Source organism: Nyctibius grandis, chromosome 3, assembly GCF_013368605.1.
Source record: "Nyctibius grandis isolate bNycGra1 chromosome 3, bNycGra1.pri, whole genome shotgun sequence".
Taxonomy (NCBI): domain Eukaryota; kingdom Metazoa; phylum Chordata; class Aves; order Nyctibiiformes; family Nyctibiidae; genus Nyctibius; species Nyctibius grandis.
Window position 1 is genome coordinate 48,834,510 of NC_090660.1, and position 27,548 is coordinate 48,862,057.

Sequence of the window (27,548 nt, forward strand, 5' to 3'; positions counted from 1 at the left end):
AATTATACTAGCTCTACTAAAACAAATGATTGCAGCAGATATTCCTTGGTTCCATTAATTTACAGTAGACTGTGATGCCTTTCTTGAAAAAGCTCTACTGTTTTATTGGGCTTTGTTTAAGCAAATGGGCTTATTCGGAGAGCTTTAAACTAGATTCGAAGGGGGATGGGGTGGTAGCTGGGCTTGCACCACTGGGGCAATGCTCTAGTGTTGAGGTAGACCAGGAGGCCCCCCATCCCCCTGGGGTGAAATCAGGGGGTGATTCTGGGACGAAATCGGTGTGCCCAGCTCGCTCCCTGAAATGCCTGTACACCAATGCACGCAGCATGGGGAATAAACAGGAGGAGTTGGAAATCCGTGTTCGGTCGGGGGGCTATGATCTAGTGGCATTACAGAGACTCGGTGGGACGCCTCGCGTGACTGGAATGTGGTCCATGGATGGCTATGTCCTGTTCAGGAAAGACAGGCCGCTAAGGAGAGGTGGTGGAGTTGCCCTTTATGTGAGTGAGCAGCTAGAATGTATTGAGTTCTGTCCAGAGGCAGATCAGGAGCGAGTTGAGAGTTGTGGGTGCGAATTAAGGGGCAGGCTGGCAGGGGTGATACTGTTGTGGGTGTCTATTACAGGCCACCGGATCAGGATGAGGAGGGTGATGAGGCCTTCTACAGGCAGCTGAGAGCAGTCTCGCCAATTACAGGGCCTGGTTTTGTGGGGGATTTCAACTACCCTGATATTTGCTGGGAGGCCTACTCAGCCAGCCATCCCCAGTCCAGGAGGTTCCTCCAGTGCGTTGATGATAACTTTCTGATGCAAATGGTGGATGAGCCAACTAGGAGAGGAGCGCTGCTGGATCTTATCCTCACTAACAAGGAGGGTCTGGTTGAAGAGGTGAAGGTTGAGGGCAGCCTTAGTTGTAGTGACCATGAGATGGTAGAGTTCAGGATCTCATGTGGCAGGAACAGAATAGCTAGCAGAATCACAACCCTGAACTTCAGGAGGGCCAACTTTGGCCTTTTCAAGCAATTGCTAGGGGAAATCCCATGGGACAGGATACTAGAAGGTAAGGGGGCCCAAGATAGTTGGTTAGCTTTCAAAGACTGCTTCTTCCGAGCTCAAGATCAGAGCATCCCAGCAGGTAGGAAGTCAAGGAAAGGTACCAGGAGACCTGCATGGTTGAACAGGGAACTGCTGGGCAAACTCAAGTGGAAGAAGAAGGTGTACAGATCGTGGAAGGAGGGGCTGGCCACTTGAGAGGAATAGAAGTCTGTTGTCAGAGGATGTAGGGAGGCAACTAGGAAAGCTAAGGCCTCCTTGGAATTAAACCTTGCAAGAGAGGTCAAGGACAACAGAAAGGGCTTCTTCAAATACATTGCAGGTAAAGCCAACACTAGAGGCAATGTAGGCCCACTGATGAATGAGGTGGGGGTCCTGGAGACAGAGGATAAAAGAAGGCGGAGTTACTGAATGCCTTCTTTGCCTCTGTCTATACTGTTGGAGGCTGTCCTGAGGAGCCCTGGACCCCTGCGGCCTCAGAAGAAGTCAGGATAGAGGAGGAATCTGTCTTGGTTGATGAGGGCTGGGTCAGGGACCAATTAAGCAACCTGGACATCCATAAATCCATGGGCCCTGATGGGATGCACCCGCGGGTGCTGAGGGAGCTGGCGGAAGTCATTGCTAGGCCACTCTCCATCATCTTTGCTAAGTCATGGGCAACAGGAGAGGTGCCTGAGGACTGGAGGAAAGCGAATGTCACTCCAGTCTTCAAAAAGAGCAGGAAGGAGGACCCGGGGAACTATAGACCGGTCAGCCTCACCTCCATCCCCGGAAAGGTGATGGAGCAACTTGTTCTTGGTGCTGTCTCTAGGCACATCAAGGATAGGGGGATCATTAGGGGCACTCAGCATGGCTTCACCAACGGGAAGTCTTGCTCAACCAACTTGATAGCCTTTTATGAGGATGTTACCCGGTGGATAGATGATGGTAAAGCTGTGGATGTGGTCTATCTCGATTTCAGTAAAGCGTTTGACACGGTCTCCCACAGCATCCTCGCAGCTAAACTGGGGAAGTGTGGTCTGGATGATCGGGTAGTGAGGTGGATTGTGAACTGGCTGAAGGAAAGAAGCCAGAGAGTAGTGGTCAGCGGGACAGAGTCCAGTTGGAGGTCTGTGTCTAGCGGAGTTCCGCAAGGGTCGGTTCTGGGACCAGTTCTATTCAATATATTCATTAATGACTTGGATGAGGGATTAGAGTGCGCTGTCAGCAAGTTCGCTGATGACACAAAACTGGGAGGAGTGGCTGATGTGCCGGAAGGCTGCGCAGCCATTCAGAGAGACCTGGACAGGCTGGAGAGTTGGGCGGGGAGAAATTTAATGAAATATAACAAGGGCAAGTGTAGAGTCCTGCATCTGGGCAAGAACAACCCAATGTACCAGTACAAGTTGGGGACAGACCTGTTGGAGACCAGCGTAGGGGAAAGGGACCTGGGGGTCCTAGTGGACAACAGGATGACCATGAGGCAGCAGTGTGCCCTTGTGGCCAAGAAGGCCAATGGCATCCTGGGGTGTATTAGAAGGGGTGTGGTCAGCAGGTCGAGAGAGGTTCTCCTCCCCATCTACTCTGCCCTGGTGAGGCCGCATCTGGAGTATTGTGTCCAGTTCTGGGCCCCTCAGTTCAAGAAGGACAGGGAACTGCTAGAGAGAGTCCAGCGCAGAGCCACGAAGATGATTAAGGGAGTGGAACATCTCCCTTATGAGGAGAGGCTGAGGGAGCTGGGTCTCTTTAGCTTGGAGAAGAGGAGACTGAGGGGTGACCTCATTAATGTTTATAAATATGTAAAGGGCAAGTGTCATGAGGCTGGAGCCAGGCTCTTCTCAGTGACATCCCTTGACAGGACAAGGGGCAATGGGTGCAAGCTGGAACACACGAGGTTCCACATAAATATGAGGAAAAACTTCTTTACGGTGAGGGTGACCGAACACTGGAACAGGCTGCCCAGAGAGGTTGTGGAGTCTCCTTCTCTGGAGACATTCAAAACCCGCCTGGACGCGTTCCTGTGTGATATGGTCTAGGCAATCCTGCCCCGGCAGGGGGATTGGACTAGATGATCTTTCGAGGTCCCTTCCAATCCCTAACATTCTGTGATTCTGTGATTCTGTGAAATGAACTTCTGTAAAACAATGGCATGCTCAAAAAACATCACTTCTAGATTTTAGAAGGAAAGGGATTTTTACCTGAGGAATTGCTATGTATCACTGTATAGGGGTGTAGAGTCAAAAAAACCCCAAACCTCCAAAACCAACAGATTACCTTAATTCATTACAATAGAACATATTTTTTTCTTCAGGTTTTGTTTATTCTTCCATTTCATTACATATGTAAAGCTTTGCTAGGAAGTAGTTGTTTTTACGTGGTTTCTCGGTCCTTCTTAATCCTCCTCTCCAAGGCCATTTTTTCCCCTAGAGTGGGGAGAGCTTATTCAATTTTTTTGTTCAAAAGTTTACCAGCAAATACTTTTTTGTTTTCTATTTTGAAAATCTTTAAGCAGTGTACTTGTAGGAGAAGAGGTTTTTTGTTTGTTCTGAAGTACGCTTCTTTCGAGGGGCAGTTTGAATTGTTGGGTTGGTACCTCTTAGGGCATTTAAAACAAGACAAAGATCAAAAAGAGGAAAAAAAGTGACCATGCATTTGTGCCAAGGTGGTTATCTGGAAATTGGAATACAACCCTTTCTGTGTAAAGGACCACTAAGTCAGCAGGGCCTTTGAGTAGGAACTACTGCTGCTTTCCCTGATGCCACTGTACCAAGGTACGACTTGGGTGTACTTGGCTACATTTCTTCAGAACACAAGTAATAAACCAGAGCAAGGTAGCTCCTTAAAAAGACAGATCTCAAATCTGATAGGTGTGACAGATTAAATAAGAGAGCTTGAAAATACGTTTTCCCCTGAACTCTGCAACCTTATGGGAGCAGGTCTCTCCCCTAGTCCTGCTGAGAAGCCTCTCCACTCCGCCTGGGTGAGCAGCTCCCCGTAGCCACCTCTGAGCCAAGGACAAGAGGACATAGCCTCAAGCTTCACCAGGGGATGTTCAGTTTGGACATTAGGAAGAATTTCTTCTCAGAAAGGGTCATTAGACATTGGAACGGGCTGCCCAGGGAGGTGGTGGAGTCACCATCTCTGGATGTGTTTAAGAAAAGACTGGACATGGCACTTAGTGCCATAGTCTAGTTGACATGGTGGTGTCAGGGCAACGGTTGGACTCAATGATCCCAGAGGTCTCTTCCAACCTGATTGATTCTGTGATTCTGTGATTCTGTGACTCTGTGAGCCTGTAAGGCAGCCTGACACTGAGCCTGCAGGTCTTGTCTGCTTTGGGATTCCATCTCTTCTGCTCCCGACTCCTCCAGCCAGCACATGCGTGGTGAGCACATGGCTTCCTCCTCATCTCCATCTGAACACCTGACTGTACCCAGCTTGTCTCAGCCAGCACAGCCAGCAGCTTCAGTGACACCCCTACACCCTCTTTTTGATTTTCAAACAGAAAAAGCAATAGGCAGAACTCATCAAACTGGAAACAGCTAACAAAGCAAACAGTCATCTGATTTTCTGTTTTTACACATCATTACCGCTACCTTGAGGACATTTGGGTTTGGGGTGGTTTTCTTTGGGTTTGATTTTGTCTGGAGTTTTTGTGTGTAGTGGGAAGATTTTAGATGGTATCGGCTGCTTGAGTTGATCTTGTAGGAAAGAAATGTGCATTACTGGAAAATGATAAACTGTCACTTTGCTGTTTACCAAGATTTTTCCAAATAAAGGGGCACAAAAATGGCTTAAGAGAAAGAAGATGCATGAGACAACTTTTTTTGCTAGAAAGGTAGGCTGTGTCAGGTCCTGGATACATCAACAAAAAAGGCTGAAGATGCCATATATGAAAGATGCATTGTTTGCTCTCTTTAGCTTTCTCCCTGGATTTTGAAGGCCATTTTAAGTCATAAACTTCTTTGCCATATAAAAGTTACAGATCTTTCTTGGAAACATGTCTGAGCTGACAACATCCTATAATTAAGGATAGCCTCAGCCTTAAGTGAACCACCTCTGCAGGAAGTTTTCACATCCAGACTGTATTTGAGGGTGTTGCTCAGGAAACAGCTCTGTAAGGCTGTGCCAGCAAAAGAAAAAAATCAGCAACATTAATTTCCTTAAACTGACTTTAAACAGGGTTTTTTTAGCAACATGATGGACATAAAAAGTAGAGTTGAACCAGGAAAAGGATAATTCATGAAAAATAATAGGTGCATGAGAATGGTTGTGCTCTGAAATAGAAAGGTCCATTTCCCATCCCAATAATGGATTTGTGTGAGAACCTTGAAGCCTTTCTACTTTAATTTTTCTTTCATTATAATGAAACTTTCAGGTTTCTGCAAATAATATCACTAATATCACTTTTGGGAAACTAATAAAATCAGAGACTTCAACAGGAAGGCAAGAATTAAACTGAAAGAAATAAGCATAGTCAACTACGTAGTATTAGTACATTAAATTCTTAGAGACTCAAATGTAATTTATTACTTGCCTTTGTGAATTAGTTTCCTTCATGTCTTTCAAATGCTGTCTTCTGTGTTATTACTGGATGAAAATGCATAGACTAATTATCAACAAAATGTGAATAGAAATCCAGCACTATCTTTCTATTATAAAAGTAGAAGAATTTTTAAAATATTTTAAGGACATTTTTGATACCTTATTGACCTGATCAGTGGCAGACACTTACAGTCAAGATCACTGAACAGAAAAGGTTTAGATAGAAGAAAAAGGTATGGTGATAGCTTTTATCATTAAGCAAGCACATAAATAAAATATAAGCAAAATAAATTAACTGGATATTTTCTTGGGATTATTTGTTGAGGTTTTCTTTCTCTTTTTTCAGTAGATCAACTTGACTTTTTTCATTATCTTTATAATTATCTTCAGTTCACTTTTTTGTCATATTTTCCACTTTTGTTTTATTCAAATGGACAGAGGAGTGCTTTGAATGGCTGCTTTAAGGATTTCCCCCTCACATGCAGACATGTAAACTTCACTAAAATTCAGCAAGTCATCACAGTCAGACTCTTCTGCTATGAACACATAAGGAACATTGCTTCCAGTGAACTTAAAAACATACCACAAACCTTATCTACCAACACACCTTTTGCTTGAGAGTCGGCAACAGTAGTGCTTTATGGTGTTCAAAATTTGTTTGGTGGTGGTGTTTCTTCCACTGCTTAAATCAGACCTTTATACCATTAGTACATCTCCCCATTAGCTTACTCTGTCACTAAACATAGCTTTTCTATGTTCAGATGGCATTCATTACTCATGAATAATCTCCCTGAAAAAAGCTGTGAAAATATCCTTCCTGAATCTCAACGTTTAGTGTTATCTAGCCTTCATATTACATCTGTGTTTTTTATCACCAACAGTCTCTAGCTTCCTGACCCATTTAGGTGTACAGTGTTACGTTGGGATGAATATTCAGTTAGTGGTCCAGTTCCAAAAATGTGTATAGTTTTCCATTTTCAGAAATGTAGAAACATAGTTTTTATCTAAAGATTCTTGAATATATACCCTCTTGCAAAGATTGATTTTTTTTAGTTCGAAGCATTTCATCATAGAACTATAATTTGTATAATGTAGCCTCTTGGAGGGCAGTATGTTTAACAATAAAAAAATATCGAGAACTTGAGTATGTAGATTATATTTTCTTTACTTTTCTACATTTGGGAAAGCCTTTTAGATTCAATTTTTTTTTCTCTATCTAATCATGTTTACCAATATACCCCCAAAATTTGACTGTATATAATTTACAACTTTTTTCTTTCTCTTTGAAGGAATACCTAGTGTTAACTTCTCCTCTGAGGTTAATGAATACATACTGAAGAATCCTATCCATTACTTTACTGAATCAGGCATGTATATAGATTAATCCAGTTTGGGGGGTTTTATGGCTTCAATTATGAGGGCAGGGCTGTGGATGTAGTCTATCTAGACTTCAGTAAGTCATTTGACACTGTCTCCCACAGCATCCTCCTAGACAAACTGGCTGCCCGGGGCTTGGATGGGTGGACTCTTAAATGGGTTAAAAACTGGCTGGATGGCGGAGCCCAGAGAGTGGTGGTCAATGGGACAGAGTCCAGTTGGAGGTCTGTGTCTAGCGGAGTCCCGCAAGGGTCGGTTCTGGGACCAGTTCTATTCAATATATTCATTAATGACTTGGATGAGGGATTAGAGTGCACTGTCAGCAAGTTTGCTGATGACACAAAACTGGGAGGAGTGGCTGACACGCCGGAAGGCTGCGCAGCCATTCAGAGGGACCTAGAAAGGCTGGAGAGTTGGGCGGGGAGAAATTTAATGAAATATAACAAGGGCAAGTGTAGAGTCCTGCATCTGGGCAAGAACAACCCCATGTACCAGTACAAGTTGGGGACAGACCTGTTGGAGACCAGCGTAGGGGAAAGGGACCTGGGGGTCCTAGTGGACAACAGGATGACCATGAGGCAGCAGTGTGCCCTTGTGGCCAAGAAGGCCAATGGCATCCTGGGGTGTATTAGAAGGGGTGTGGTCAGCAGGTCGAGAGAGGTTCTCCTCCCACTCTACTCTGCCCTGGTGAGGCCGCATCTGGAGTATTGTGTCCAGTTCTGGGCCCTTCAGTTCAAGAAGGACAGGGAACTGCTAGAGAGAGTCCAGCGCAGAGCCACGAAGATGATTAAGGGAGTGGAACATCTCCCTTATGCGGAGAGGCTGAGGGAGCTGGGTCTCTTTAGCTTGGAGAAGAGGAGACTGAGGGGTGACCTCATTAATGTTTATAAATATGTAAAGGGCAAGTGTCAAGAGGCTGGAGCCAGGCTCTTCTCAGTGACATCCCTTGACAGGACACGGGGCAATGGGTGCAAGCTGGAACACAGGAGGTTCCACTTAAATTTGAGGAAAAACTTCTTTACGGTGAGGGTGACCAAACACTGGAACAGGCTGCCCAGAGAGGTTGTGGAGTCTCCTTCTCTGGAGACATTCAAAACCCGCCTGGACGCATTCCTGTGTGATAAGGTCTAGGCAATCCTGCCCCGGCAGGGGGATTGGACTAGATGATCTTTCAAGGTCCCTTCCAATCCCTAACATTCTGTGATTCTGTGATTCTGTGATTCCCCAGGGCTCAGTTCTGGGGCCGGTGCTGTTCAATATCTTTATAGATGACCTAGACATAGGGATTGAGTGCACCCTCAGTAAATCTGCAGATGACACCAAGCTGTGTGGGAGTGTCGATCTGCTGGAGGGTAGGAAGGCCCTGCAGAGGGATCTGGACAGGTTAGATAGATGGGCCGAGACCAACAGCTTGAGGTTCAACAAGAACAAGTGCCGGGTCTTACACCTCGGCCACAACAACCCCATCCAGCGCTGGGGGAAGAGTGGTTAGAAAGCAGCCCAGCAGAAAGAGACCTGGGGGTGCTGATCGACAGCCGGCTAAACATGAGCCAGCAGTGTGCCCAGGTGGCCAAGAAGGCCAATGGCATCCTGGCCTCTATTAGGAATAGTGTAGCCAGCCGGTCTAGGGAAGTGATCGTCCCTCTGTACTCGGCACTGGTGGTGGAGTCACCATCTCTGGATGTGTTTAAGAAAAGACTGGACATGGCACTTAGTGCCATGGTCTAGTTGACATGGTGGTGTCAGGGCAATGGTTGGACTCGATGATCCCAGAGGTCTCTTCCAACCTGGTTGATTCTGTGATTCTGTAATTAGATTAGATGCAGAATAGGAAAAAGCAAATTGAATTATTGTGCCTTTATCCATCTGTACGGCTCAGCCATCCTGCTTAAAGAAATATAGAATGATGAATGGAAAAAGAGGTATTTTCCTTGATGATAGTGCACTGGCAACAGAGGGATCCTCATCCATAGAGAACAGGGAGCTATATCACTTGTTACTGAACTACTGTTCTGGGTTGGTTAACCTGGCTTCTCCAGGATTAGAGCTAATCAACAGGGCTGCTCCCACCAAGTGCGAAATAGCTAAAACCTCCTTCCTCCCAGCCCATTTGCTTCATTATCTTCACTGAAAATTCACTGAAACTAAAAAACCTTTTTGCCCTGATCATTTTCCAGTTGGTCATGTTTGTAGGCAAAGTAGTGGACCTGGAGTGGTCTTCTTTTCAGCTATCTCTTGTTTCACTGGACTGCCACAGTCAAGGCCTTTTTTTCTGGTGGTAGTAGCAATCTGCACATACATTTGCCTCTCTTTCTGCAGTAGTGCTACAGGACTATCTGTTAAATCTTAAATACTAATGAATCATTAAAAAGGGTATTAACATATTGTGCCGGCCCTATATGTATGTCTTATTCTTCACTGTTTTATAGCAATTTCCATTAAAAAACCTCATTACAGAGATTATTGCGACATGCTTTGAAACAGCAGCGTTCATTACATATTATCTATACATTGGAGTTTGGGAAATTAATGCACCAGGAAGTTAAATGGCTCACCCAGGGTCACCAAAGGTGTGTGTTCAAGTCATTATTAAAATCCAAGCTGTAATCTCCATTGTGTTTACTGCACAATCTTTTTTGCTCTTTCTTTCTTTCTAGTTTTTTTTTTTCTTTTACATATCCTACAGTTGTACATTCAACTGTAAAATTCCACTGTGCTGCTTTTGTTGTCAAACTGTAATTGGCATATAGCCAAAAGTTTGTTGAATACATCTTGTTTGTCTTTGTGAGCCTTCCCTTCCTTTGCTTTGGTGTTCAAAGGATGGAGAGAAAGTGGGATTACTGGGAAAGAAGAACCAGGCTGTGGGGAATTGTGGGCAGAGAACCAGAGAAACAGAGCCCAAGGAACTGCTGAGCTGATGGAGTGACTGTGAGATGTGCTGCTGCTGCTGTTGTGAGTCTCCTATCCAGAGATGATGAAAGATATGTGGATTTTCCAGCCTTTCAGTGCTGGGGGTGTAGGAAGAAACAGGTTAGAGGTAAGGGAGGTACAAGGAGAGGCTGGAAGGGAGGGGGATGCATGATGGACCTTCCCTTACACTACCTGCTCTGATACGTCCACTGCCCAGGAGGGTAGGGTGGAGATGGTGTGTATTTCTCTTTTTATAGGTTACATCTTCTGTAAAAAAATATGATGCTTTAAGTGTGTGCCTGCTCCCAATACTCCGCTCTCTATACCAGTAGAGTCAACTTTCACAGTGCCTACAGCTTTCTGATTTGTGACTTGCAGACATATTGCCCAGGTGTCTAGTGAGGACTTGTATTGCAGCCTTTAGAGGGAAACCCAGTAATGCTCTGGTTACAGGCTGGCTTTAGCAGGTGTGACAAGGAACTCTGTTCTTGGGACTAGTTAAGATTCCCTGACATTTGTAGTAACTGCATCTGTTGTACAACAAATAAATGTCTTTAAATATTAACGTATTGTATCATCGATACTTAGTCATCATCTGGGGTGGGACATTAATTTCTTAACTTCTGTTTTTCTTTCAAAGCCAGATGGAGAGAAAAGAACATGAAATTCAGAGCAATAAAATTGTAATTTATATGTATAAACAGATGAGTGAAGAATAATTTTCATTTAAGGGAATTTGTCTTAATTTTAGAGGCTTCCTGAGTACTTTATCTTGGCTTTAATTAAAGAAAACAAACCTGTAAAAAGTTTCAACTGTAACGGTAATAGTAAAAAAATTAAAATATGTTTATCTATCTTTTTCATTCCACTTTATATTTTGTGGAACACCACTCATCTGTAAACTACTATATACATATGTAGTTTGACATAAAGAATAATATTTCAAGCTGGAGAGATACTTTGTCCTTTTGCTTCTTTTGCAACCGCAATTTGGGAACAGCTAGCCACTGAGGTTAAAGATTTACATGTGGAACAAAATAGGTCCTGTGTACCAGGTTTAAAGGCTGCAGAGCCATACAGCATCCGGGAATGGGACTCCTTCGACTCACAAGATCCTTTCTTTTCCAATAAAAAATCTGCAGTTTAGTTTCTGAAGCTTCCCATTTCCTGCTTTTCTTATCAGTAATACTTCTGTTTCCTGAGGCAAGCTAAATGTAAATTAATCTTTTGATCTGTTTGAAAAGATAACTTTGTAATGCAAACAAAACAAGACTCAGTCTTCAACTCAATTCTCTTCTATTTAGATTTTCACACTCAGCATCAGATGGACTACTGACTATATAGGTGTACTTTGTGAATCCAGATTTTGGTTTGGCCAGGACAATTTCAATTGCTCAATTAAAATGTAAGTAAGCGCTACTCTTAGAAAATGGGAAGTTGCTTAAAAGAAGCTGGTCATGTTGTTAAGACTTTATTAGTCCTCAAAGCCTGTGCTGCTGTGAGGAAATTCTCAGAATATTGAAGTAATTGAAATTAAAAAAGTACGCAAATGAAAAGACAAGGTCATTAGAAATTTTTATGAGTCATTTTTGTTAAATATCATTTGGAAGGCTAAGCTCAGGTTTCTAGGAAAAGATTTTGCATATAATATTTTTCTATTTTTTAAGGAACTTTTGATCTGTGAGTAACGTATCTGGTGAATTCAAAGAATACAACTTCCTCATAAAACAAAAAAAACTTCCTGGTGAGGGGGAATGCATTACCTACAATGATCGCACTTACCTACAGCTTGTGAGCATGATGAAAAAACAGGAAGTCACTTGTGAAAACAAAAAATCATGAGGAAAGGAAAAAAAAAAAGCTTTATTGCCTTTTCACACTAAATCTCAGATCTCCTCCCTTCCAAGGAGAGGCCCTCTAAAAGCAGAACATTAATAAAATACTTGAATCTGCAGTGAAAATTGTTCTAGATAACAGGAACATAAGAATCATGTCAGTTTAAGGGACTGTGGAAAGTAACCCTTATAATTTTATTTTTTTCTAAATTTTCACAAAGACACATTATTATTAATGTATTTATATAAGTATATTACCTTTTATTATTTCCTAAGAGTAAATACAAGCTCTCATTCAGGTAGTACATGCTCTTGAGTTAAAAAGTGGTACAGAGTAGAATTTTTTTATCACTTAATCTTTTGGTGGATTTTTGTGTTTATTGTCAAGGTAGAGTAGACATAAGTGCAACTGTAACAATGGAGAATTACAGACCTAACTAGGAAGTGGCAAAATGGAGTCATTGCAAATATTGAAAATGTTGTATGATCCTAAAACACGCCTAGCTTAATACAGATAAATGTATACAGATTTTCATTTCCAGACAGGTTGTTGCATTGTGGGAGGTGTTTTAAACAGATCTAATACTAAGTCCTGCTCAAGCTTGTGCAGGCAGTTAGTTACTCACCTGAAACATTAATTTCTGTTGCCAGCTTTTGTTCAAATTGCATTTGTTTATTCATTTGACAATTTTAATCAGTCAATTCAAGCTTAGTTTTACCTTCAAATAAATCATATTGTTCCAATTTTAAGCTGCTCCATAAAACTATGGCCTGCTGAGGTGCAAAAATGCTTGCAGTTGTCCTGAGAAAAATCCATAAAAAATGTAAAAGTGTGGCTGGTTTTGACTAATTTCAACATGAGTCATGAATACTCAGGATTCTTACACCTTTGAACAAGAATTTTCGAGCTGCATAATTTTGATCCCAAAATACTACCTCATGACATGTTGTCACAAATAAATTCTCAGACCTTAAGACATTACTTTTTATAACTAGTCACAGAATTATGACCTCTAATATATAGGAACTGTCCTATCTTCTCTTTAGATTTTATACTTCCTGAATAATAGATAACTGTTGAAATGCGGTGCCAAAAAAATGGAGAAATTCTGTTGATTTTGGATACATGGTATGGAAGAATTCTGTTTGCTCTGCTGATGAAACCTAAAGATTCATGCTTCATCAATTATCATAGTATTCATGCATATTGCTAGAGATCCATTAGTAACGAAAACTTTACTCTGAGGTGGACTTTGATAGGAATTTAGACTTTCTGTGATACAACTGCACCGAAACCTCATACTTGCTGTTTCTTAGAATGTGAAAGTAAAAAGCACACGATGTTTTTCGTATTTCAAAAGTAAAAACATCCTGTGAGAAGGGCACAGGGTGCACAGAGGTTGAATAAAACCAAGCTGCACTGTAGTCACTCATTCCAGTGTTCTTTGAGATGGACCACACAGCTCTCTTTATTGTTTTTCTCCAGCTTTGTGGAAGTAAGGTTGCTTTCTTATTCCTAGCTAACATCTTTCGTTTTTTTAATCACATCATGACAGATATGATCACAATTCACAAGTGTGTTACTCTGTGGTTGAGATAAATTTTAACTGTTCAATGATATTCACAAGTTAGAAGTAACAATAATTTCTAGGGCTTGGGGTTTATTTTTAGTGAACTTTTTCTTCAGTGTTAAGTTTGTAGTGCTGCCAAAGTTGTTTCTGAGGTTTTCTATAATTTCAATTTTCAATTATGTTAATTCTGAAACTGAATTTCTGTGTGTGCTTTAGCCAACGTGGAAGGAAAGTTTGTGGATTCAACTGTAAATCTTAACGAGAAGGTGAAACTGGAATGCATATATCCCCAAAAAACCATCAGACATCCTGTTCATCATCACCATCAGACATCAGTTTCATCCAGACATCCTGGATGAAACTTGATGTAACTCATAAAGAAAATATAGCTGTCTTGCATCAAATCTATGGCGTACATATCGAAGACAAATACATTGGAAGAATTAGTTTTGAAAATGCTTCCAGGGAAGACAAGTCCTTATCCTTCATCAAGAGCACTTAGAAGGATGATGGTCTTTACATTTGTTCCATTGTAACTTACCCAGATGGCATTTGGGAAAAGGTAATAGAAATTACTCAGGCAGGTAAGTAAATCTCTCATTGTTTTTTAAATGTCTGCTATATGCAAGGCAGAAATCCATGCCAATTTAGAGAGTGTATGGCATTGCAATTTTTATTTTCAATTATATAGCATGCAGAAATGGAGTAATTTGGGGAAAAGAACTATCACGACAGAAAAGAATTATATTACTTTGACAAAAGGTCATTTTAAGAGAAGCGGGAAGTAAGGGGGGGGAAATGGATGAGACAGACAGAAGTCACAGCAGTAATGTATTACATGGCAGACTTCAGGTACTAATGGTCATTGTGATGGTGATGTTTCCATTGGGACAAGGTTCTCATAGCATTTCAACAAGCTATAGGATCTCTTCAGAGGATGAAATTGCAACTACCCATGAAATTACATGGATGAACCTTGTAAATATCCATGAAGAGTACCATATTTTTATCGTTCTGTTATATGGTGAGGGCATTCCTGGTCTGAAACTAGGATTGTTTTTTTCTGGAAGCTCTTCTGTGCTTGTTCTTTCAGGAACAACATAATCATTTAGGAATAGTGTGGCAACAAAAGGGAGAGAAGTAGTGAGGTTTAAATGAAGAAAAGTGAACTTTTATTTAAAAGGAGACTTTTTTAAAGATGGAAAAGGGAAGAAGGAGAGAAAAAGATCCAGCTATGCCCATGTACTTTCTGTGTAACTGTCCATGTACTTGCCAAAGGCTCTGTAATTACCTGACCACTCATCCGATTTGGTTTCGTTTCCATCTCTGTGAGTATGAGGAGAAAGAACCCTTTTCTAGTATTTTTCTATGCATGCCTGTTCAGCATTGGTCAACTGACAACTCTGATGCAAATTACCAAGCTTCTCTGATAGGAAAGAAGTCCTTAGAAGATCATTATGTACATATGATAGAATAGCCTTCAAAAGATAACTAGTTTTGCTTATTGGTTTGTTGATTTGATATTGTGAATGCAGACTCTGTTCCTCTTTCCCATTCTCTAGAGTGAAAATAGACTCCATTCAATATTTTATTGTATTTCCCAACTAGGAAAGAATGGGTTGAAAGGAAAATTTAGTTCCTAGCCAGGAGTTAAAAATAACAGTTCTTTTCCTAGCCTGATCCTTCTGAGTCTTCATTTCAGCCTTATTTTATCTACACTTCTGTAATTTCAATGTTACAATGAAACAGTGGACCTGACTCTTGTAGAACATATCTAAACTTCAAAAATTCAAGTTAGATTGTTCCTGCCTGCACCACTGAAGGTTTCTGAAACTTGATTTTAGCCAGCACATTTGTTGAGGGCACAGATGAAATAGGAAACCCAATCCGTCTTCCTGTCTCTGCTAGCTTTTTATTAGTAAACATTGCTGCTCAACAAATCAGAAATTAAGCCATGCACAAATTATTGCCCTGACTTTGAAAAAAATAATTCTGTCTCTCACAGATTATTTAGTTAGATAAGATAGTTTGGAATTTAAATGATTTTCCTCTATGTAGTACATTGGCATAGCCATACAATTCACAGTCAGTCACATGTAGAGGGAATATCCTGCTAGTGAAAGAACTGAGCAGGGTCCCTCAGGGTAGGCTTGCAGTCCAGGTCAGAGTTCCTCAACTGTGATTCCTTTAGTGGCATCTCTGAAGGCTTGCTTCACACCAATGTCTTTTTTATTATGTAAGGAATAATGTTACTGAAGTAGTATCTCCCTAGTTTCTTTTTCTCTGGCAATCCATTTAGTGCACAGTATTATTGCAAGTGTAGGCATTAGAAACATACTTTTTGGTTGCATTCAGATAAGCCAAGATCTGGAATTCCAGGCTGCTGTTTACAAAAAGGAACAGGTAAAACAGATCTCTTATTTGGTTCAGTCCAACCTGAGTTCTGGCAATGCTGAGCCCTTATTCACAGTGGGTTCATTTTCTATAAAATCCTAAAAGTTAGATGCAGTAGAGATTCGCAAGCTCATTTAGTCCTTTTCCTGGCCAAGGCAGTACTGATCTCAGCTATTTGTTCCTCAATGTATTGGCTAGGGTTAATCTGAAATGATGCAAGAAACAAGGCAGTCAGTTTCCTGTGGGATGTTACCCTTCAGTCCAATACCTTTATTAGGCAATCCACTTACAGATTTCAGCACACTGTAAACCACACAAAAGTGGATCAGTTATCAGAGGTATTTTTTTTTAAATGATACTGTGGGACTCAGTATTCTCAGTATGTAGGATTTCTCTCTTGGTTTGAGCACACTAAAACAGAAACCTAAACCAACAGCAACCCCCCCCTTTTTCAAGTATATCAATTTAATCCTACTACGGAGGGAGATAATACCCTCATTGCATCACTGGCAGATGGAAAACCCTAGAAGTGGTGATAAATCACAACTTATATAAAATTTTTGATGTAATTATTGTAGTAATTGATTTTTTTTGTTACTAGATGTTGTCTCAGCTTAGTCCTGGGTCTGTATCAGGATACATAATAAAAATGTTAGGACATGTTTTCTTCTTTTTACCTATGACATCTGTGAAAGGGATGAGAAAGAGCTCTTGCAGACTGCACAACGTTATCCATGCTTTCTTTGTTGGCAGTTACTGAAACATACTGACAGAAAAGCGATAATATTCAGGATGTTATATTGGAAACTTTCCATGTTGTGTAGCTACAGGACATTCTTACAAGTGGATGCAGTGCTGAAATTCTGTACCATAATTGTGAAGAACTTGAGAGTATGTTCTGCCACAGTTACACATGAATATATTGGCAAGAATAGTCTCGTTATCCCACAGGAAGATATTTGCCAGCTGGGTGAATCTGTTGCTTCTTTCCTGTAGTGTGAACATATATCCAACAGTTTTCAGAACTGAATTAAAGGGATTTTTTTCCTTAGTGTTCCCACATTTTATGAATCACAACTACTCCTGTACTAATCAAACAAAACTCATACTTTCAGAGAAAACTCATAGTACAATTTTTAATAAGATGTAACCATTATGTAGGAATAGTCAGTAGTTTCGTTTCACCTTTCTTCATGAACAATTTAAGGATGATCTGTAGTTTCTTCTATACAGTGGTTAGACATGTATGTCTGAAGACTGATTTTGAGTGTAGTATAAAATGTGAGGAGCAGAGAGTGAAGACACTACAAACAGAAGCAGCATTAGCATTGGAGACATCACACAGGAATTGTTGACCGTCAAAAAGATATGATTTCATTTGGAAGAGAAAGCATTTGAAGCTGCAGGTGATGTAATTTTGCTTTCAAATGAAAGAGCATTGAGAGAGCAGTGTACTCGGTCAGTCCATTGGGCAGGTGTGTACAGAGGCCACCATCCCAGGTGGCCGCTCAAAACACAGTACTCAGCTGTGTCATTTTGCCAGTTGCCAGCCATGTACCTAACAACAGCAAAGAAGCAGCAGGAACTCTGCAATCTTTCTTTCTTTCTTTCTTTTTAATGACAAACATTTGCAAAGAAATGTATACAGGGAAAGGATATGTTTCTGGTCTCCAACACTTTAGAATGGATACTTGGATTATTTTAATTTACAAAGGAATTGGAAGAGATAGTGGCAAAATTCCTTTTTTCTTCATACTGTATCCTTTGTCTTTTTTTGGTTTGTCCAGATCTTTGCTTATCTATAGCCACTTCAGACATGGATCCATTTGTTTGCTTGATCCTTTTCCAGACCTGTTTTCAGTCCTTTGGTTCTTCTCTCTTTAGGTAAATCCGTCAATTACTCATCTTTGAAGGGATTTTTTGAAGTTTGAATAAAGTATCAATTCACAGAAAGAGTTTAAGGAATTATTCTGGCCTCTTCATCATTTATTCAACAGAAATTAAGGTCTGGTCCTGTCATCCTGTCATACATATCTGCCTTTAAGTTCCTAGTTTTGTCTGTTCTTTTCAGCCATTCTTGACTCCATGGGGCATTATAATGAGGATATATCAACAGGAAAGTTTAAGACAACATCAATAGACAAATATGTGCTTTGAAATATGATTTCCGTTAATATCTGTACATCAAGATCTTAAGACTTCTAAAAATCTGAAGTGTATTTCTGTCTTGTTCCCAACCTGGAGAAAAAAATTTGTGATAATTTACATTTAAAATGTTTTCCAGGTCCAATACTTTGTTGAACTGAATGGGTTTAATTTAAGCTTCCTACATAGACACTACATAGAACATTTTCCTGTTGCAGTCTCATATCTGTGATGATACACAACGTACCGCTACTACCTGGTTATATCTTTGTATTGTCATTGCCCATAATGATAATCTTGCCCTTTTCTGTCTTGCCCTTATGAAAGTATGAGGCATTTCTTTGTCAGTTGCAGTTCAGTGCAATACTGTTCACATTACCTGACCACTGTATTGATGCTTCCTACACAATTACAAACTATACTATAATTCATTCTACCTTGAAAAGTACTCAAGGCACATGAAGACAGTACATCTGACTTCATGTGGTTCACACATCCTCTCAAATCACTTGGCCTTATTAATAGTTCTCTAGGCTGCATTGCATCAAAATGTAGCAATCCCTGAATTAAGGGTTTTTAAATATCCATTGAAATGTATAATTAGAATATTGATTATTTTAAATCTAACAGAATCAGAGATGACTGAGTGTAGGCAAAAACTGTCTTAGAAGCAAAGTAAATCAACTTGTGAAGAGCTCTGTGATGCTCTTTAATCAATCAGTTAAAGTTGTGTCCTGGTTTGGCCTAAAACAGACCAATTTTCCTTTCAGTGATTTTTACTTTCAGCTAAGTCTCTTCTAAGTAACTGCACTTTCTGAAACTAACTGCATGTTTTGCAGACAGCGTCTGCTTCTAGGACTGATAACACTTGAAGTTTGTAGTTATCGCTGAGGCACTGGTAGGGATGTTATGCAGAAAGGCTCTTGCTGTACTTAGTCTTAGAGAAACCAAGGTCACTGCTAAATTCCTCACTGCTTACGAGTGAAGAGCCATAGCAGGGTCACACCTCCAGGGAGGAGCGGACAGGACAGGTGACCCAAAATTAACCAACGAAGGTATTCCATCCTATACACGTCATTCTCAGTATGAAGCAGGGGCATCATGAGGGTCTTGCCCCTTCTTCTATGGCCAGTATCCGAAGAGGACTCTGTCCGTTTCCCTGCTGCCCCCGATCCCGATCTGTTCATCCTTATATCTAGTTGCCGTCCAGCCTGAGCCTTCCTGGAGCCTGCCCTGCAGTGCCAGTTGTAACATGACCGACAGCGGGGGAGCTTGATCTTGGTTTTGTATATATTTGTATATATTTAATTATTTCCATTATTATTATTATTATACTCTTTTTTGTTATTATAGTTTATTAAAACTGTTTTAACTTTCCAACCTCTAAGTCTCTCTCCCTTTTCCCTTTCCCTTCTGGGGAGGGGAAGGAGGGTTAATAGAGAGCGTCTGCCACCGGTTTAATAGCCGGCCCAGCCTTAAACTGTGAAAATTTGGATCAGCAATCTTAAAATACATGACGGACAAAGTTACAATGCAAATTTAACTTAAAATATAGAACATAATAAACAACATTAGAGAGATCACAGACTGATATTGTTCTACTCCTATATACTATGCCTTTGCTACACATCTAAATAGAAAGTCAAAATGCTTCAGCAGTGAAGAATTATGTGATATATAAACTGTTTAAATGAAAACTGGCTTTTATGGCAGAGCAGTGTTGTATGTTTATTTACATAAAGAGTGAATGTAGTTAAAATTACCTGGAATGTTTTTGTCCTGTGTTTGTTTACTTGCCTTTCAAAACTCTTGAATTCTAACATGAACTTCTGTGTATTTTGAAAGTTATGTTTATTTTCTCAGGAGTTTTATTTCAGCTAGGTGTTAAAATAGGACTAGTTTGACTTAAAAATTCCCATCCTATGCTCTGAATATAATGGGAAATATAATTTTGATGTTCATAGTGACTTTTACATCCATAATGTAAATCATGCACACTTGCATAATTGGTTGGGTTTGGTTTTAGTTTTTGCTGTTATATGATTGGAAATTGTTATTTTGTGTTTCTTTTTTTTTTTTTAATTCATGAGTAAATTTATGTTTCTGTCAATCAGTAACAATGGACCATTTGCTCAGAGGATATGTTTTGCTAGCAACTCTGAATAAGAATGGAAGTTCATTAACAGAGTATTTAAATGCCAGATGTACCATGAAGTACTCCCATATTTTAAAGAGTGATCAGCCTCTTCTGTGATAGCAGAGACAGAGCTTTTCCATTCTTAGCTAGTGTGATGATATCCATGCCACTCAGAACTTACTTCTATATTAATGTTCGTCTGCCTGCCAAAATCAGGACGTTGTATAGATTTTTTTTCAAGTCCCTATTCACCTGAAATAACTTGCTTTCTATTTATCTCTGTCTCAATTTAGAATATGATTCATAGGTCTACAGTGAAAAATTATCAGCCCTTTAAAGCACATGGAAGCAAGAACTAATCCTGAGGGATCTTCATTCTTCGGCTCTTAGACTCTGAGCTCCCCAGAGCAAGAACTATCTCTGTATATTACACAGTGTCAACTGCATTGTCAGCACCTAATTAGAAAGCAAGAGGATGGAGGGAAGTGAAGCTGCCTTTGTCACACCTCTGCTGTGATTATTGACCTGTTAAATGCTGCTTTTCTTACTTTTTGTCTTCTGTGATGAACTAAGGATTGGATGCCCCTTCAGTATAAAAAGCTAGGGGAAAAAAACTAAACCAGCCCTGTTGGGAGTAGAGCAGATATGTCCTCTTCCTTTCTGAAGAAAAAGCTTAGATCAAAAGGAATTTAGAATTGTGGAAAACTCAGGCTGGAAGAGACATTCCAAATTCATCTCATCCATCTCTGTGTTCTGAGGCAGGATAAGCATATCTGTATCATCCCTGACTGACTCCCATGTTGGAAATGCATGCATAATACTCTTGTGTAGTCATTCTGTTGCTTAACCAGCTTTACAAGGAGATTTTTTTCCATTATATCTAACCTAGATATCTCTTGTTTAATCCTGAGTTTATTCACTGTAGTCCTTTGTCACCGTTTAAGTCTGGGTGATCTGTTAAGCGGATGACAGATGGTCTCTATTAACCCCTTCCTTCCCCAGACAGGAAAAGGAAAAGAGAAAAGGGAGAGAGACTTACAGGTTGGGAAGTTAAAACAGTTTTAATAAACAAAAGTAATGAGAAAGAGTATAATAAACAATTAACTATATACAAAACCACTATTGAGCTCTCCCTGATGACAATCACGTCACCGCTGATGCTACAGGGTGGGCACTGGGGAGTCCCCAACCAGATACCACAGCAGGAGGGAATGGGATTCAGGAGCAAAGGCAGAAGAGTGGGCAGAGTCCTCCCCGGATGACGGCCATAGGAAAAGAGAGCACAACCCTCATGGTCCCTCAGCTTTAAATTAAGTATCACGTGGGTGGGATGAAATACCCTGTTGGTCAGGTTTGGGTCACCTGTCCTGACCCCTCCCCCCTACAGGTGTGACACTTTTATGGTCCTTTCTTTTGTGCAACAAAGAGATCCAGCAGGGGCCCTAGTTCCCACGGCAACAAGCACGGTGTAGTCAACTTCAGAAAGTACAGTCACTTAACAGAAACTTAACTGAAAAGTGTGTCCTAGTCCAAACCAGGACATTCTTCCTTTGAAAAAAGAGGAAGGTTCTCATTTTGCAAGCCTTCAGTCATCCCTCTGTACTAAACAAACACGGGTCTTTTAACTTTTCTCTTAGTTCATGATTCTAAATTTCATCATTCTTGTTCTCATCAGAATTTTCTCCAGTTTATATATAACCTTATTAAAATAAGATACATAGAATGAAACACCGTGTTCCAGTTAAGGTCTTACCATTGCCAAATGAAGCAGAATAATGCCTCCTTTGTCTTGTATCTGAGTCTCTGTTGACGTACCTGAGAAAATTTGTCTTTTGGAAACAGACAACATGATAACATTTTAAATTCTATTTGGCTAGCAATCAGAGTGTCCAGATCCTTTTACTTAGCATTGGGGATTTTTTGACATTTTTTTCCTCTTTTCTTCTGTTTACTCCTTACCATTTTGAATGTTCAGTTAGTTACTACGAATAATGATGCTGTTATGTGATCTGGTTACTTTGTTAGCATCAGAATATGCTATGTTAAGGAAAAAATTGTGACATTCAGTATCCATGAGGTCTTCTGTGTTTTACCAAAGTAAGATAAAATTAGAAGGGTTGTTTTATAGGTTCCCTATGAGCATTGTTTTGATGAACATGTATTGCATGTCAGCTGGATACTATAGTTATTAACTGACTTGCTGTTGTGTGATAATTTGGGGATGACTCTCACTTCTCATCTGTTCATCTACTGACCCAATCTGCTGTCTGGTGAGGTTTGCTGCTTGCCAGGGTAGACTCCAGGATGCTGCAGAGAGACTGCCAAGACTTGCCCATTCCTCAGGCTCCTAACCCCTGCTACTTTTCCACATGCACACCAAAGATGAGTCCATGAGAGACCTGGAGCACATCAGGCATGACTACATGATGCTGGACGTGGTGGTGAAGGACATGGGCAGCTTAGGTGGTGTCTCCTTAATACTACTGAAGAAGGAAAAATCCCTGGGAAGAGGAGGTGGATTCTGTGGGTCAAGACACAGTTGCATGGCTGGAGTCAACAAGGTGTTACCTTTTATCACCATGGTCTCTTTTTGATCAAGGACTGCTAGGAGGAGACAGGATCCACCTGTGCACATGGGGAAAAAGAATCCTTGCCAACAGGCTGGTGAGAGGAGCTTTAATAGGCAAGAAAGATGACAACCCACAAGTGAGTGAAAAAGTGGACTGGGCTGACAAGCAAATAGAGTGGGAATATATGGACAGGAAACACCTTGAAAGAAACAAATCAGGGCACAAGGGTGACCATTCCAAGTATGCCCACACAAATAAGAAAATGCTGAGGGGACACATTGTAGGGAAGCTGTCACATCTTTTTTGGGAAATCAGCATGACTGGATGACCACTTCAGTGTCTGTACACCAGTGAACACAGCATGGGCAACAAACAAGGAATTAAAGCTCTGTGTGCAGTTGCAGGGCTATGATCTCATTGAGATCACAGAGACATCACGGGATGGCTCACATGACTGGAGTGCTGCAATGGCTGGATACAGGCTTTTTAGGAAGGACAGGCTGGGATGGTAGGGAAGGAGAGTTACGCTTTATGTGAGAGAGCAGTGGGAATGTGAGAAGTTCTGCCTAGGGATGGATGATGAGCCAGCTGAGAGCTCATGGGTTAGGATTAGCAGGCAGATCAACATAGTTGACGTTGTGGTAAGTGTCTGCTACTGACTACCTGATCAGGGTGATCAGGCCTACTATAGATGAGGCCTCCGTCAGACAACTGGAAGAAGCTTCACATTCTGTGGTCGTCATGGGAGAGTTCAACCACCTGGTATCTGTAAAAGAGCAACACAGAGGGGCACAATCAGTCTGGTAGGCTTATGGAGTGCATTGATAATCACTTCCTCACTCAGGTGATTAAGTAGCTGAAGAGATGAGAGACACTGCTCAACCTCAGACTTACAGAGAAGGAAGAACTTGTAGGGGTTGTGAAGATCAGGGGCAACCATCGCTGCATAGTAGAGTTCATGACCCCAAGAGAAGGGCATAAAAGCAAAAAAGCAGGATCACAACCCTGGGCTTCAGAAGAGTAGACTTTGGCTCATTCAGAGATCTGCTTGGAAGAATCCCCAGGGTGATGGAGAAAAGATTTTTCAAGGAAAACCTCCTGCAATGGTCCATCCAGACAAGCAGGAAATCAGGCAAAAATGCCAGAAGACCTGCATGGATGAACAAGAAGCTCCTGACTTAATTCAAACATAAAAAAGGAAGCATAGACGTGATAGAAGCAGGAGCAGTTGACCTGGAATAAACCTTGAAACACTGTCCAAGCATGAATGAGTGCAGTTAGGAAAGCCAAAACTGACCTGCAGTTGAATCTAGTGGGTTAAAAAAATTTGGGGGGGAGCAAGTATTCCCCTACCTCAGTAAGCTAAAAATACTTCATCTTCTCAGCTACTATTCCCTAATTCTACACCACTACAGCCATCACTGGGAAATTGAACTTAATTAAAATATGGTATTATCTCTTATATCAACCATAGCTGCTGTGACACCCAGTAGTTAAATCCAGATTTAAGAGTTTTATAACTTTGTTTTTTGTTTCTCAAAGTGTAAATGTGATGGATTAAATTTTGATAAAATGGAATTTGGAAATCATTACAGGATGCAATTGCAGGGGAAAATAGAATGTACACAGTGACAGCTTTAAAACATTAAAAATTAAGGAGATGATAGTATTAATTTATCTAGGACAGACTGAATAATATTTTATTTGGGGAAATACTTGTTAGGTTATGGAAGGAACAGAGGTATGTGAAAAGCAGAGAGGGTAGAAGGAATTACAGATTCAGACAGTTAAACTTCCAAATACTCTAAAGGAAATCACTAAGAGGTGATTAATATTTTAAGATCTGAAATTTGCCCATCTGCCTCTTTCTGCTGCTTATACTTCTAATTATGAACCTTTCTTTCAGCTGGCCTGTCAGACAGGAATATAATTTATAACTTAATAAAGACAAAAAGAAATTGAAAGGAAACATTCAGTAAAAAATGCTGATGATAAATTGATTTCTTCAATTTTCTTACCTGGTACTAAACTGCATAACAAACTTATTAAATAAACTGGATCTTTCCTTCTTCACTATATTTTCAGTCCATAAAAAAATCTGTTGAAAGTAATAACCAGGATCTGAGAGGCAGGGCAGTAATTTCCCCACAGTGCATCCTCATGCTGCAGTCCTGGGCATTATAATGCTTCTGGGGCTGGGCAGCACAGGTGTGTACCCTGTCCATCACCTTGGCACCCTTGGCTTTATCTTCTGAGAAACATTGGTTCAATAGCTGTCCTTAGGAGCCAGTTTGATTTTTCACACCCTTCCCCTCCCCCCTGCCTTTTTTCTTCTGAGTGGCTTAAAACATGATAGCTTCTGCTCTGCCTGAAGTCTGACCCTCAGGAGCCTCGTGGAAGATATGAGCAGGTAGACACAAACATACACACACGCTCATGCATGTATGCTGTGACATGCAGTTTATAAGTATAGCATTTCTCTTCTTCCACTGTGAGACTTATGGATCATTAACAATAAGTGAAGGCTGAGGACAATATCCTGTGTCATTCCTTCTGTCTGCTCGTGGAACTCCTATTGCTGGTAAATTCCCTTCACCCTGAACTGATGAAATTCCTGGAGAGGATGAAAATTTGAAGTTCTGACCTCTTTTGTCTTCAAGACTTTCCTGCAGGTGAATCCTGGCATAGTACATTATACGCTTTTATCAGATGACTTCTTTCCGCAGAAACCAAATTCTCCTCACTGGAAGTTCATGAATGATTATACCTGATGAAAGGATGATTTTCTCACTCTTAGCACTGCACTCCTTCTCTCTCCCTCTCTTTGTCTCCTCTCTTTCCTTTTACTTTAGGTAACTAAAGTTCAGCTTAAAATAATAAACTAACAACAAAGAGCAGTGGAATATAAGTAAACAGGAGTTGACGGGTAAATTACAATTGCATGCTAAGTGTTTATAATGTCATGCAGAAGTAATAATTGGTAGAAAAAGATTCACCAAATTGTCGTAATTTAATATACATTTAAAGGGATGTTGTAAAGGTATAGGAGTATAAATATTTTCATTTTCACTTTTATGATGCAAATAGTTGCTATTAGAAAAATACCTCCTTTTCAAACACCGCGCTACTGCTGGTTTCTGAGTCTGATTGTAGAACTGGTGTCAGTAGCTCATTAGAAATTAAGATCTTTACTGTTCCAACTTATTTAATAGCTATGCACCCATGTCTTCCTGTCTCATCTGAAAAAGGGAAAAACCTTTTTTTTTAGAAGATCAACTAAATTGTGTGGTATGTGCTACTATAATTGGAAGACATTAGTTTGGGAGCTAAATATAATTTCATATGTAGCCTAATCGGGAAGGGTGAAGGGGTCACTCTTGAAGTACTTGCTCATCTGAAAGTTGATTTTCTTTGTGAAAAGAAAAACCCTGGAAAAAGTTTATCTTCATAAAATTTGAAGCCTCCTTTTCATCTGCAATTTATTTTGTCACTTCTATAAGCAGAGGAAGAAGATTGTGTTTTTATGCAGAGCTTCAGCAGACCAAGTGGGACCTGGACACTTGTCTCTGCTGTAGAGCTAAGTTAGCTTTGCAGTTTTGAAAAATCTGCTAAGGTCAGTTGTTATTTCTGATGGAGAGCTTTGCTTCCTAAGGGTAGCTAGTTTGAAGGTAGTTCTGTTACTGTCAGTCTGAACAGTATGAGCTTGTCCTGACCTTGTGGTACCTGGGACCACATGGAAAATGTCTGGGTGCCAGGATGGCTGAGGGTAGGGTGTGACTCCCCGTGTTTGTTGTTCGGCAGTGTGTGCGCTTGTCTAGAGCAGCTGATGTAACTCTCTTTGTATAAAACCAGCTCTGGTAGTACTTAACGTCTGCTAAGCTTTAAGCCTCAACAGAAATGCAGAAACATGTGAAAACAGAAGAGTGTTTCAATACATTTTATTTTACTGTGCTGAATTTTGCCTTTCGGAAGTTGCTGAAGTGATGTTGCAGTATGAATATTGTTTCCTTTATATATGGTTTTAAAACAGGAGGAGCGCATGAGATTTACGTGTAGTCCATAGTGAGACTCTGCACCTTGTATAAGATTATAAATCTGGGATGGGTGAAACTTGTGATGAACAGTGATTAAAATGTCAAAGATACTGAATTTAAAAATGAATAAAATAGCAGAAAACAAGTACAAGTATCTAAGTAACTTTTCTTTGAAGAAACAAAACCAGCTAATCCTACCGGAGACTAAAAGAATGAAAAAAAATAATCAAAAAATGGATAGGACAGGAACCAAAACGTAGAAAGTCTCTACCCAAAAGAATGGGATCTAAACTTTTACATAACATTATTTTGACTTTTACTTGCAAAGCGGGTGGGGTGGAAAGATTACACCATTATTTTATTTTCCCTCCAAAAGGAATTTCTTAATTTCAACAATTTCTCTGCTGCAGAACTTCATTTTAGTTGCTTGATCCTTTAAATTCTGGGAAGCTGATTTACACTCTTTTATACCTCTATATTTTTGAGATTTGCTTTCCAAGAAAAATATTGAAAGATTATGGTTTTTAAATTGGAAAGTTTGCATTTTTTCTCCTTTATTTGTTTCATGTCCCTAAAGCAGATGATTGATAGAAAAAAGTGTAATTGCAAAATATGATGAGATAAAATTATGCCAAAAGAGATGCAGGGAGCATATCAAACACAGAGCACTTCTTTACTAAGCAGAGGCAAATGCACCTACTGTGAGTGGTTTCACCTCCTCCTACTTTCTGTCCAGGAGGCAAGATGATGTGGCCATGGCAGGGGGCTGATCAGGCAGCAGTGGCAGTGGCCGGATTGAACAGCAAGCAGGGGAAGTCTATTTTTATCAGACGCAACGATAAATTTTTTTAGCATTTCTGAAATGTCCATGCATGTTGTGTCACGTTAAGTTGTGCATGTGTGGGGGTGAAGGTGTGTGGGCGTGCCTTTTTCCCCGTAGAAGTATTTATCAGAACGGGAGATTCTCATCCCACACGTACCAGGCTGAAAGCAAAGAAAC

The 27,548-nt window shown here is 40.5% G+C and overlaps 1 protein-coding gene across 1 annotated transcript in view; it reads left to right on the forward strand.

The window, feature by feature from the left end:
* Nucleotides 1–326: 326 nt before the first annotated feature.
* The window catches only part of CD226 (CD226 molecule), a 41,100-nt gene continuing 13,878 nt past the window's right edge, over nucleotides 327–27,548 (forward strand). Inside the window, 3 exon segments of the mRNA XM_068397187.1 lie at nucleotides 327–480; nucleotides 13,485–13,571; nucleotides 13,607–13,852. Of these exon segments, the coding sequence (XP_068253288.1) occupies nucleotides 327–480; nucleotides 13,485–13,571; nucleotides 13,607–13,852 (487 nt within the window).